This window comes from Diceros bicornis, chromosome 2 (assembly GCF_020826845.1).
Source record: "Diceros bicornis minor isolate mBicDic1 chromosome 2, mDicBic1.mat.cur, whole genome shotgun sequence".
NCBI classification, from domain to species: domain Eukaryota; kingdom Metazoa; phylum Chordata; class Mammalia; order Perissodactyla; family Rhinocerotidae; genus Diceros; species Diceros bicornis.
Window position 1 is genome coordinate 31,974,559 of NC_080741.1, and position 12,145 is coordinate 31,986,703.

A 12,145-nucleotide genomic window follows, 5' to 3' on the forward strand; every position below is an offset into this window, starting at 1 on the left:
GGTGAACTAGGTATGTTACCCACTGACGGCATCGCCACTTGGAGGCCTGCTATTATAGACTGAAATGTATACACACTAAACATTTCCTTTTGAACTCTAAAAATGATCAAATATTTCAATAAACACTGTAACTCAGAGTAGTAGTTGTCAAGGGTCTACTCTATTTCTCAAAAAGCCATTAAATCTGGTTGCTGGCCACTGCCTGAGTTAATAATTAACAAAGACTCAGTATGGGGTTACCTGGTGCTGATTCCTTGCTGGTTTTTATCAGTCGATTTTTCTGTGGTCTTCACCTTTTTGTCTTGATCAGGCATTGTAAAACATCAATGCCCCAGAATTAACATCGCATTCCTTTCAAAGTAAACCGGAGGGAAAAGCTTTAGTTGGATTGTGTGTTCCAAAATATTCTCCAATAATACAGGCAAAATTCACTTATAACATCTATTTAAGTGTGCAAAAACTAACATTGATTTCTAATAAAATAATAAAAATGTTAAGATGATTACAATTTAGTATTTACCATTTAAAGGCCTTTGGATACATTTAGGGCATAGTTTATAATTATAGTAGCCCATGAGCCTATATTTTCTGAGTCATCCTTGATTTTAAATATTCTGACCCATTGCTCCAAGTATTATGCATTTCAGGGAAAGTGCCCTCATTTTGGGTTTCCAAAATATATACGTATAAGCAAATACCTAAAGCCCAACTGATGCCTTTATGACATCCTATTTGTCTTTCTCCACAAGTATCATTAACTACATGCTGCTAGTTGACAGTGTTCCTCCCTCATCATAGATCATGCCCCTAAGAGGCCCAGAGAAAGTCCCACACACTCACAAATAAGCTTTACAAAGTAGAGGGCAACACACAACGTCATTGGATTTCCTGAACTCCTAAAATTTTTGAGCTGCCACCTGAATCCCCATGGCAGTCAACTCCAGTCATAAGCTCTTCTGCAAGAATTGGGTCAGTCTTGCATAGCCTCTGAACTTACTCAACCATTCTGTTAAAAACAAGACAACAGGCCCAAAATGGAGTCACTTAGGCCAAGCCCCAGTTCACCAAACTTAACTTAATTACAGTTTTGACTCTCCCAGAAATAGAGACTTAAACCAGCCAACCAGAAATTGCCTGATCATCATTAATTAGGTAATCTGCCTGATAAATCCCTGCCATCCCCTTTAGGGAAAGTAATGTGAAAGGATTTCAAACTAAAATGGAACCAGAGGACATGAAATGGAGAATCTCATCCATGCACCCTTAGAAAAACAGAACTTAAGAACTAAAAGACTGATTTCCCATAATTGCCTAATTTACAGAAGACGGAGACTTATTCGCTGACCAATGAACATCCGTCAAGTGTCTCTCCCCGTCCTTAAGCCAATGAACTTACTGCTTGGACTCTGGCCAGACTTCCCCCTCTTTGCACTCTTTGCCCATAAATACCCAAACCTCAAAGAACTCGCCCGTAGCTTGCTGCAGCATGAGTTTCATAAATTGCAATTCCTCTATTCCCAAATAAACTCAATTTCCAGTACTGGGAGTTTGTTTCAGTTTACCTCCTTATGTAGGTTGACAGTAACCTTGTAATAACCAATCCCCTTTTTGCCTAGTTTAACTTCCTTGTTCCTGCTCCTCTCTGTCTATAAAAGTCTTTCATTTTGTACAGCTCCTCAGACCTCCTTCTATCTGCTAGACTGGATGCTGCTGGATTCATGAATCACTGAATAAAGCCAACAAGATCTTTAAAATTTACTCAGTTGAATTTTGTTTTTTAACAATCCGAACAGTGAGGCTGGCCAGCCTGGGAATACAACCCAATAGGCATTTCAATCTTCTGAATTAAGCTTTCTAGACATCATGGTCACCCTTCCTAGGATAAATTTTAATACTGTTTCCCACTCCCACTCAAAAGATAAGTATGAGTTCACCCATGGACAGAAAACAATTTATTTGTTTGCCTTTTTTTCCTTAATCAATGTCTGATTCAATTGTTTTAATATCCAGAATAGAAACAAAAAGAAAGTTGAAGATACCCATACATTCAATTACATAGCAAATACAAAATGAAATATACTATTGGTTTAATTTAATTGGATATAAAATTTTCCAACTGTGTTTCAATGCCACAGCTTGCCTTCAGTGTGTTTTTCAGGCATGGAAAAGCATGCATTATTGTCTTTTTATTGTATGCCTCAATGTATTGTGAAATCAATAGTCAAAATCCAAGTGTTCCAGAGGTATTTAGAGGCAAAAGGAATGTGCCAATGGGCGTTTCACCTGACAGAATCCAGTAAAATTTAATTTTGCGAAATGTACAAAGACAGTTTATCTAAGGATTTAAAAATGATTTTCCCAATATAGTTGTCATATTTGTGAAAAGAGTTGAGCTGGAATTAAGAGCTGGGGACCAAGGCTCTTAACACAGATGCACACAAAGAAAAGCACAATATTAATATTTTTGGATTGTGCCTATGGCATAACACCACGGACTCATTCATTCAACAAATATTTATGGAAATTTTACCATGTCCAATCTCAGACTGAAAACTGCTAAAGGTAAAAGAGGCTGTCACAGGTATTCAATTCCACCACAAGCAAAGAAAAACCCACTTAGGAACTTTAAAATATGTTCTGTGAAATATTCAGGTAGAGATTTGATTTAGCATCTGCTTTACTCTGAAAGAAAGAAATAAGAAGGAAGGGAAAGAGGGAGGGAGGAAGGATAGGAGAGAGGAAAAATCTGCAAATAATTTTTTAAAAGCAAAAGATCCAAGTGGTTTTTATGTATAGATATTAAAACGCTGCAAAAGTTCTAAAATAAATAGAAATCCAGTCAAAATAAATTGAATGTAATTTTACTTTTCCCTCAAGGACAGAAGGAAAATTCCACATAGACACACTGGCCTGTTGGCTTCAAATTCCTGCTCAAACCATAGCTACAGACCGTCTTAGAAGTCAGAAATGAAAGCCACACATAAAAATGTGTGGAAAAGCACAGGCTTCTTCTGCTAGAAGGAGATCACATCTGTCACAATCGAACTCTGCTAAACACACTGTCTTATTCTCCTGTTTAATCTCCGTAATTTTATCGACCTGTCGTGTGAACAGGAAATAATCATTTAATAGTTTGATCAGTTTCAAATTAGCATCTACTCTGTGAGCTGGAAGAGTGAAAATAGATAACTCCCTGGAAACATTTCACTTAATTAACCAGTAAACAAACTCACCAGAATCAGTAGAAACAGACAATTGCCTTTAGGCTAAAAAACAAAATCCTTTCCACTTGATGGCTGTTAATATGGAAACTATTCTGAAAATAACTTTGAGAATTTGGGAACGCTTTAAAATATTTAATCTAATCCCATTTTAAAATAACAAAAATGATTACACTATACCAATGGTTATAATCCAAAATGGGGGCGGGAGGAGGAGGGCAGTTCATATCTTAAGTCAAGGTGCCCAGAGGCAGACAACTTATTGAGGAAGAGTTCCCCAGAGGCGTCAAGCAAGAGTGCTACCTAAGGCAAGAGCTCTCTAGGCAATAGCTTCAGACTGATTCCAAGGGGAGCTCTGGAGTGTGGATTATGTCTCAGAGCTGTCTAAAGCTAAGGGAAGGGAGCTTGGGCTTTTGTGCTCCTGTGGCCTTCAGTCACTGGTTAAAGAGCCACCGAGGGAAGTCACAACCCCCGCGACACTCCTGTCTGGGGGCAAGGAGACTCCAGTAGCTTGGGGGGAGTCCTCCAAAAAAGAGACACAGGAACTGGCTGTTAGAAGCAAAAGAACATTGAAGCCAACACCCAGGACGCACAAACATAAGGGATGGGAGAAGCTCTGGGTGGAATGCCCATGTCATCCATTCTGATCACCCACTCCAGTGGAGGAGCCGTGGGTGATGAGGGTACAAGAATCTTTGCTGTGGATACCACTGAGCAGAGCCCACTGCAGTAGCTCTCAACTACTGAGTCGGATTTCCCTCCTCCTTTGCTTGACCTCTAAAATGTTAGCATGACCTCATCACCTAGCAGCTAGCTTGGTCTTTGGCCCACATCTCTTCTCTATCTGCTCCTTCTCCCTGAGAAATCTCTTGTAGTCCCATGGCTTATGTATCATTCATAATTGCAAATTTATATGCTCAGCCCTAACTCCATCCTGACCTCCTGAATTCACAGCCACCAGCTGGATGTCTAATGGGCATCCCCAATTAAAAATACCCCAAACAAAACTCTTGACCTCCACCCCCAGTACCAAATTCCCCTGGTGCTCCCTATCTCAGTCACTGGCACCACCCAGCTATTCTAGACAAAAAGTTCAGGGGCCGTTCTTAATTCCTCACTTTCCTTTACCTCCCACCTTCAAGCCACCAACAAAACCAGTCAGCTTTCCCTCATCTCCACTTCCACGGCTATTGCTGTACTCTGAGCTGCCATCTTCTCTTGCCGGACGAGTGCCACCACCTCCTCACTGGTCTCTCTGCGTCCACCCTTGCTCCTCTATATCCACAGGATCCCAAGGGTTTAATTTAAAATGTGAATCAGATCATGCCACTCATGCCATGGAAGTGACTTACAACCTTCCTGTGGCTCCTACTGCACTTGGCTTCTAACCATGACTTTCACCTCTCTGAGCTCTTCTATCCCATCCCTCTTGCTCACTCCCCTTTAGCCACGCTGGTTTTCTCCCTGGCCCATGAACATGCCAACCTCATTCTTGCCTGAAAGCCTTGGCACTTGGCACTTGCTGTCCCCCTCTCATCTTCTCAGGCTGGCTCCTTTGTGTCATTCAGGTCTCAGCTCAGACGTCCCCTCCTCAGTGAGGGCTTCTCTGATGAATCTGCACAATATATCTACCCCCACACATTCATACTTACCACATCACCCTGTTTTACTTCCTTCTGGAGCTCATCAACGTCAGAAATTCTCTTGCCCACTTATTGGTTTCTTTGCACTAGATCACAAGCCCCGTGTGGGCAGAGATTATGTCTGTTTTATCCACAAATATATCTCCAGGACATAGAACAGCACTTGGAACAGTGCATGGCACAGTGTAAGCACAGTATAAGAACTCAAAAAATATTTGTGTCACAATCTGTAAAGAGTGGCTCAGGTATTTTTTACCAGATTTTGTGATTTGTTTCTTTAACAGTGGATAAAATAATTACTAAAAAAAAAAAAAAAAACAAAACCTGTGTCATTATTCTTTTAGTTAAAAAAAACTCTCATAAAGTTTCCTTATAAATCAAATCATTTGATTAGCGTTTGTAAGGTTATAATTATCGTGAATACACTCAAGAATTACCTCACTTATTCAGTCTTTAGGAGGGAAACGGGAGTTCCATATAAGATAACATTCATGAACAGTGCTTTTCAAGCTATGAAGTTGTTTTTTTTTTTTAATTTCCAATCTATTATGGACTAATACTTTTGGTCCATATCCTGTTCAGCAAGCTAAGTCCACTGATCATGTGCTTGGATATGATAGCAATGTTGAATTGCTGTAAACATTTCTAAACACTTACTCTCAATTTTATGCTTATCTCCTCATGGACGAGTCTGAAGACCATCTGAACAGCACTGGCCTAAATAATTGAAGTCTCTACTTGCAAATAACTATTATTTTCACAGCAACTCTAGGTGATTTTCTGAGAACCACTACCCTACATACAGAGCCTGAAGGACTAACCCAGTGGTTGTCAATTCCAGGACAACCAGGAGAGGGCGAGAATGAGCTCCAGAGGGGAGAGCTGAGACCAAGTACTAGCTGAACATGGGCTCCCCACTTAAATCCAAGCAGTCCTATTTCTCTGGGGTTCTGTGTACAGTTTCATTTGAGAAAAGGGTTCCACTGCTAAAAATAAAAACAGAAAACTGCTCTTTTTCTAACATTTATTTTACAGATGAGATGAGGCCAAAGAGATGACAATACTTGTCACACAAACACTTGTACTCACATGGATTTTCCTTTGATTCTAAATGGGAAAGCTGAAATTTAGTATTTTTTCTTAAAAAAAAAAATGAAGTGGGCACAGAAGGAAAAATTATACATAAAATCCAAATGCATATTACTTTAAGAACAGAAACTTTTAGTATCTTTCATTTGTACATCTCAGTCATGAGACCCAAATACTATCTCAGGGGGGAGAAAAGGGACCTTCCCATACCTCACAGGATAGCCAAGTGGGTCTGGTGGTTACAGCCCTAGTCAAGTACAGACATAATCACAGTTGACTCATTGTTGAATTTTTTAATCCATTTTGAAAAAGAAACTCGCAAAAGTAATTCCTATCTTCTATTGTCATCTGAAATTTGGGTTAATGCTAAAAGAAGTCCCCAGAGACACACACCTCATTTGCTCAAGGTCTCTTGGTAATTGCAGAGTAAACACACATAACAGAGAGTGATATCCATGCCATGGTAAAATTACCTAATTGACTGTAATTAATCTAAATTGTGCAATATAAACCCACTAACTAAATCACATGGTGAATGTTTATGATATGGTCTTCAGATTCTCTACTCAGAAATTCTTTTTTATTGCACAGTTGCCATACCAAAAGATCCTTAAATGGTCTCATGTGTACTAAAGATAAAACAGAAAGTCATTTGATTCATTATGGGAAATAGCTTCAAATCCCACAAATAACTTTTTTCCTTCTAATCACTTACCACTTAAGTTGCATCTTTGTAAATATTCCATATTTTTTTACTACATTTACTAATGGTTAAAAAAAATAGCACTTAGAAAGTAATAGCAGTAAAAGAGTTTAGCGTGACCAAAGTTAATTACCACTTTCGCTACATCAGATTTGTTATTTTGAAAAAGCACTAAAATAAACTGCTATGAACCCTACCACAAAAGGAAGTTAGAACTTCCCTGTACCGACAACAGAAGTCCTTTTTTCCTTTGATGAATTATGGTTTACCTCCATATTTGCTGACAAGTTGCAGTTCTGTCTGTGCTCAAGTCCACATTAAAGAAACTTAGAGAACTTTCATCCCCATAACTGGCTGACAATACAAAATGAAAAATCATTTCTCCAATTCTTTTACTGTAGATATTTTCTCTCTAAATTCCTTTAATAGTGGTTCCTCAGAAAAAGTGGTTAAAATAAGATATAATTCACATAGAGCAACCAGAAATAGGAAAAATGTGTTAAAATGCGTGGGTTAAATGTTAATTTTTTAATTCTGATAACTGTACTGTGGTGATGCAAGATGCTAACATTAGGGGAAGTTGAGTGAAGGCTATATGGGAACTCGCTGTGCTATTTTTGCAGCTTTTATGTAAGTCTAAAATTATTTCAAAATAAACACTTAAAAATGCATTGGCCACTTGAGCAGTTTATTTAAGTAAAGTGCTTTGTGAATAGAGAAAGGGTTTCCTTTTACAAAGAATAATTGCACTTAATCTCACAGATATAGTGTTTGGTTTTTTCAAATTAGCTGTGTTTTAGAAAACTATATATCCTGCACGGGAAGTGTCAAGTTAAATTGGACAAATTACTGGAAAATAAAAGACACACACACACACACACACACACACATTAAAAGTAAAGTGATCAAAAAGTCAAGGAACTCCTGTAGGAAACAAGACTTGCTTAGACCATCACAGCTTAGAAGGGAGTCTGGTCCTCTGAACCGTAGGCTTGATTCTATCCCTTATATTACATTGTTATTGTTCTTAAGTGGGAAATATGTAAGGAGCTAGCGGAACAGAGACAGTTATTACAAGAAAGAACTTCAGAAAACATCTAGTATCGGGAGTCTAGCACCTTCCAGGCCCAGGAACAGAATATAAATGAACGACAGGTATAGAGTAGATGATAGAGAGTGGCAGGGCTTCAGTCAAACCTGAGAAGTCACATCCTCTCTAAAGGGATTCAAAATCACATTAAAAATAAAGCAAAACAAAACAAAACATCTGCACAGGACACACAAAACAGATCTACAGGTCCTCAGGTGCAGACCATGATTCAGAGCCCTCCATTTAACACATGAGGAAACTGAGGCCCAGAGAGGTAAAATGTCCAAGGCCACACAGCACCTTTAGGAGTAGAAGGAGAACAGAGCCCAGTTCACTTTCAGAGTCTAGATTTTAATGGCAACTGGGTAGATGGGAAAGAGAGAACTTGTTGACACTGGCCCTTAGCCGAGGGCAAAGGGTGATATAATAACAATAGATGCTTGCATAACTTCACCTCCTGGACCCTGGAGTTCTTACAAACATCCATTTATTCATTCTGGTTCACTCATGTGAAATAGGTAGGTGGTGTATTTTAATATCATCATATGGTGGAAACAAAGATACAGTTGCTACAGAACCTCCATTGGCAGGAGTGTGTTGCCAGCTAAGGGCAAGTATTATCATGGCCTTGCTCCTGAGTCAGTAGACTGGACACCTTCCTTGTGCAAATAGTTTATACTCTAAACAATTTTCTATTTTATATTTAAACAAGCACTTGTGAGTAAAAAGAATAAAAAATGCTAATAGTATTCTGACCATCTCCCATTCATTCCCCCAAATACTTATTGACTATCTGCTATACGTTAGACACTCCTTTAAGAGTTTGCCTTCATTTTCCTCTGGCTAATACTAACCCAAGTTGGTCTGAGAGTGCTGCTCCAAAATCGACTAGAATATGTGGCAACAGATACCATTATAATATTCTTATTTTCAACCTTTATTCCCATTCAAACTCATATCTTTCGTGATAAAGGGAAATACAAGCAAATATGAACGCAGATTCTATGGATCCCCTCAACTGCCACTGCATAATGATATTTGTTATTTGTCTGTGTTCATGCCTTATACGGCTACTAACCCTAGTCTACTTAAGACATAGTTTATAACGTGCCTGTGTTAGAACAAATGAACCCGAGACCCATATATTAAGCAGTGATATTGAAAAAGGAAAGAAGATCCAGATGATGTGAAGGAAGAATTTATATTAACTAGTCAATGAAAATAACTAAAGTAGCACACTAAATTTCTCTTTTCTCATTGACCCCAAACATAGTAAGATTATATTCTATTCCTGTTTTTGTGTGAGAAAGGTGACAATGATATTCACCTATTCTTTCAAGAAATAATTATTGGTCCCTTCGTATATGCCAGGCACTGAGGATACTGCACTGAATAAGACATGGTCAAAAATGTCTTCCCCAAAAAGTTAACGATCATGGTAATAAGTCATGATAATAAGTGAGTCATGACAGTAACAAATGAATAAGGATTCAGCCCAACGCCCTAGACCTTCTAAGAGTGAAGAGAACGCTGGGTAAACACATTGATGTTCATGACAACTGGCGGCACTGTAAGAAACTAGAAGTACTTTCTGAGCCATGAAATAAAATTAAATTTCATCAAATAATATTTCCTTTTAAGTGCATTTTATTATTTACTATGTTCTAACTGTGCACAAGGCACTACTGGGCACTGCAAAAAGAATCTATTCACAACTCAGTGTATAGGAAATCCTAAATATGTAGGTTAAACAATATGAACCTGCTGATATTGGGCCTTTTAAAAAAAAAAAGGGACAATTTCTTACGGTTCAGCCCAATACAAGAGACTAAATAAGAACACTAGGAATGTCAAACAGCAGAGAAAATTAATTTCCAAAGGAAATTATAAATTGAATGAATTCAGGGGAAGGAAAGATTGCTGTGGGCTGAAGAGTATTAGAAAGGCTTGTGAACTGGGGTCTTGAATATCCAGGAGAATGGGTAGGGTAGTTGAAGAACATTCCAGGGGAATGAACAAAGGGATGAAGGCAAGATCCTGAGAGTGGCTTTGGGAAATGGTGAGGAGATGAGTTGAGCTGGAGCTGAGGAATGTGGAGAGAGTTGAATGATGGATACATGAATGAGTGGTGGCCTCCAAGGCTACAGCCAACTTATGGAACAAAATAGTCTCAAAGAAAGCACAGCCCTTTGGCTTGAACCTCAGAAAAATGACACCTTCCTCTTCCTCACGCCCTTACCCATTTGGTCACTAAATCCTGACTGTTTTTCTACTCAATATGGTTCCTGTCTGTTCACTTCTCTCCACCCTCACTGCCGACACCCTAGTCTACATCACCGCTCATCTGAACTACAGGAATGGTCCCCCAAATGGCGCCCCCCAAATGGTCCCCCAACTTCCAATTTCTCCCTCCTCCCAAAAACAACAAGAAATCTGTTCTCTATACAGCAACAAAGCACCCTTTTCATGGTACAAATCTGACCAATTAAGCCTTTATAGGCTTCCCATTTCTCTTAGGATAAAACCAAAACTTAATAAGGCCTGTGAGGTGTTCCACCAGATGATGCCTCTGCAAGCCCCGCCCCCCCAGCCAGCTCCACTCACATGTGGTCCCTGAATCCCTGCCCCAGACCTGCTTCTCCTAGACATCCCAGGACATTTACTCAAGGGTCAGATTGGTATGGAAAGGCCTGGAAGGCTCATCCATCATGTCTCAACTCAAGCATCCATTCTTTAAGAAAATTTTCGCTGACCGCCTTGATGGGGTCATAGCTCCACCTGGCACTGCCTTGCAGCTCCTAATAAAAAGGCAGATTCAGACAGTAACTCAATACATACACTTTAGTTTACTGTAAACTAGTCAGGGACAGGGATGACAGCCAGTTTGCTCATCCCAGCATCTAGCACAGTACTGCTAGTTTATAACAAAAGAAGTATTCAATAAATGACTGCTGAATGAATGAATGAATGAGTGAATAAACAAATCCCAAGTGAAACATGACTGGGAAGCGCCAAGTATAACTGGGGTATCGTTGTTTAGATGTGGAGAATAAAGATACGGAAAAAACTATCAGCAAATGATAAGTTTGCTCCAGCTGACCAGCATCCAGCTATTACAGAACGTTAGTTTGACAAAAATCTCTTTATAAACACAAGGAGACCACAAAGTAAATACGATATTCATGTTAAATATGGACGGCCTCAAGTATACATGAACAGGACAATAAAATTTCCTAAAGGAAGGATGCGTATTCACAGTTACGTCAAGTGTGGCAGACACGTGCACGTTACGTGAACGCCGTGATGAGAGTTTGCAGCTTTGGGAATGTGCATTCTTCTGCTTACACTGCTGGGATGTAGTCCAAAGGAGCAACAGTGGTGGAGGAAACCTAGTTTCCACTCGCCCACTGAGTGACCTCGGAAAGTCCCTGGCCCTCTCTGATTATTAGTTTCCTCATTTACCAAAAAATAAAAATAACAATATCCCCATTTCAAGGTGGTAGTTGGAACTAAATAAAATTAAGTGAAACCCCTTTAAAACTGTCAATAGCTTTAGAGGTATAAGTGATTGTGATTATGATGGCTGCTGTAAATGTTATTCTTCAATTTGAAGAGCTGGTCATGCTTATTTTAGAGCATTTGTCTATATTCACTGACTTTGATTCCCTGACGACAAATACTAGACATAAAATGAAAGAAATAGTTTTATTTTCAATGTCACAAATAGTTTTCATTTCAAATTTTTTAAACTAATATTATTTAGGGCTTACTTTTATAAGCACCTTGATTTATTCATTTATTTTTTTTTTTATAATTTTATTTATTTATTTATTTTTTCCTCCAAAGCCCCGGTAGATAGCTGTACGTCACACCTGCACATCCTTCTAGTTGCTGTATGTGGGACGCGGCCTCAGCATGGCCGGACAAGCAGTGCGTCGGTGCGCACCCAGGATCCGAACCCAGGCTGCCAGTAGCAGAGCGCGTGCACTTAACCGCTAAGCTACGGGGCCGGCCCCTTGATTAATTCATTTAATCCTCAGAATGGTGCTATGAGGTGGGTAGTGTTGTGTCCCCAACTTACAGATGAAGAAGCTGAGGCACAGAAAAGTGAAGTAACTTGGCCAAGATCTCTTATCTCGTCATAATAATACAAGCAAATGTCTATGTCGTGCTTACCCTGTGCCAGCCTGTTATTCTAAGCACTTTTCACACATTCATATAGTTCCCCTAACAAATCTATAAGGCAGCTACCAATTACTGTCCCCATTTCATAGATGAGGGAACTGAGGCCCAGAGAAGCTAAGTAATTTGTCCAGGTCACACAGCTGGTAAGCGGCAGAGCACGGATTTAAAGCCAGGCGGAGCCCTACCTGTTAATCTAATGCTCTACTAACTCACA

General features: G+C 39.3%; 1 protein-coding gene across 5 annotated transcripts in view; it reads right to left on the reverse strand.

Annotated features, from left to right (window-relative positions):
- Positions 1–12,145, reverse strand: part of NEK10 (NIMA related kinase 10) — a 218,789-nt gene that overhangs the window by 202,452 nt on the left and 4,192 nt on the right. For 4 of the 5 annotated variants that reach the window (XM_058553999.1, XM_058553994.1, XM_058553988.1 and 1 more), the window contains exon 2: positions 241–351. In XM_058553999.1, the coding sequence (XP_058409982.1) occupies positions 241–314 (74 nt within the window). In that variant the 5' untranslated portion in view covers positions 315–351. Of the gene's footprint in view, positions 1–240; positions 352–12,145 lie in introns of those variants that run through there. The other variant, XM_058554006.1, reaches the window with a different exon arrangement.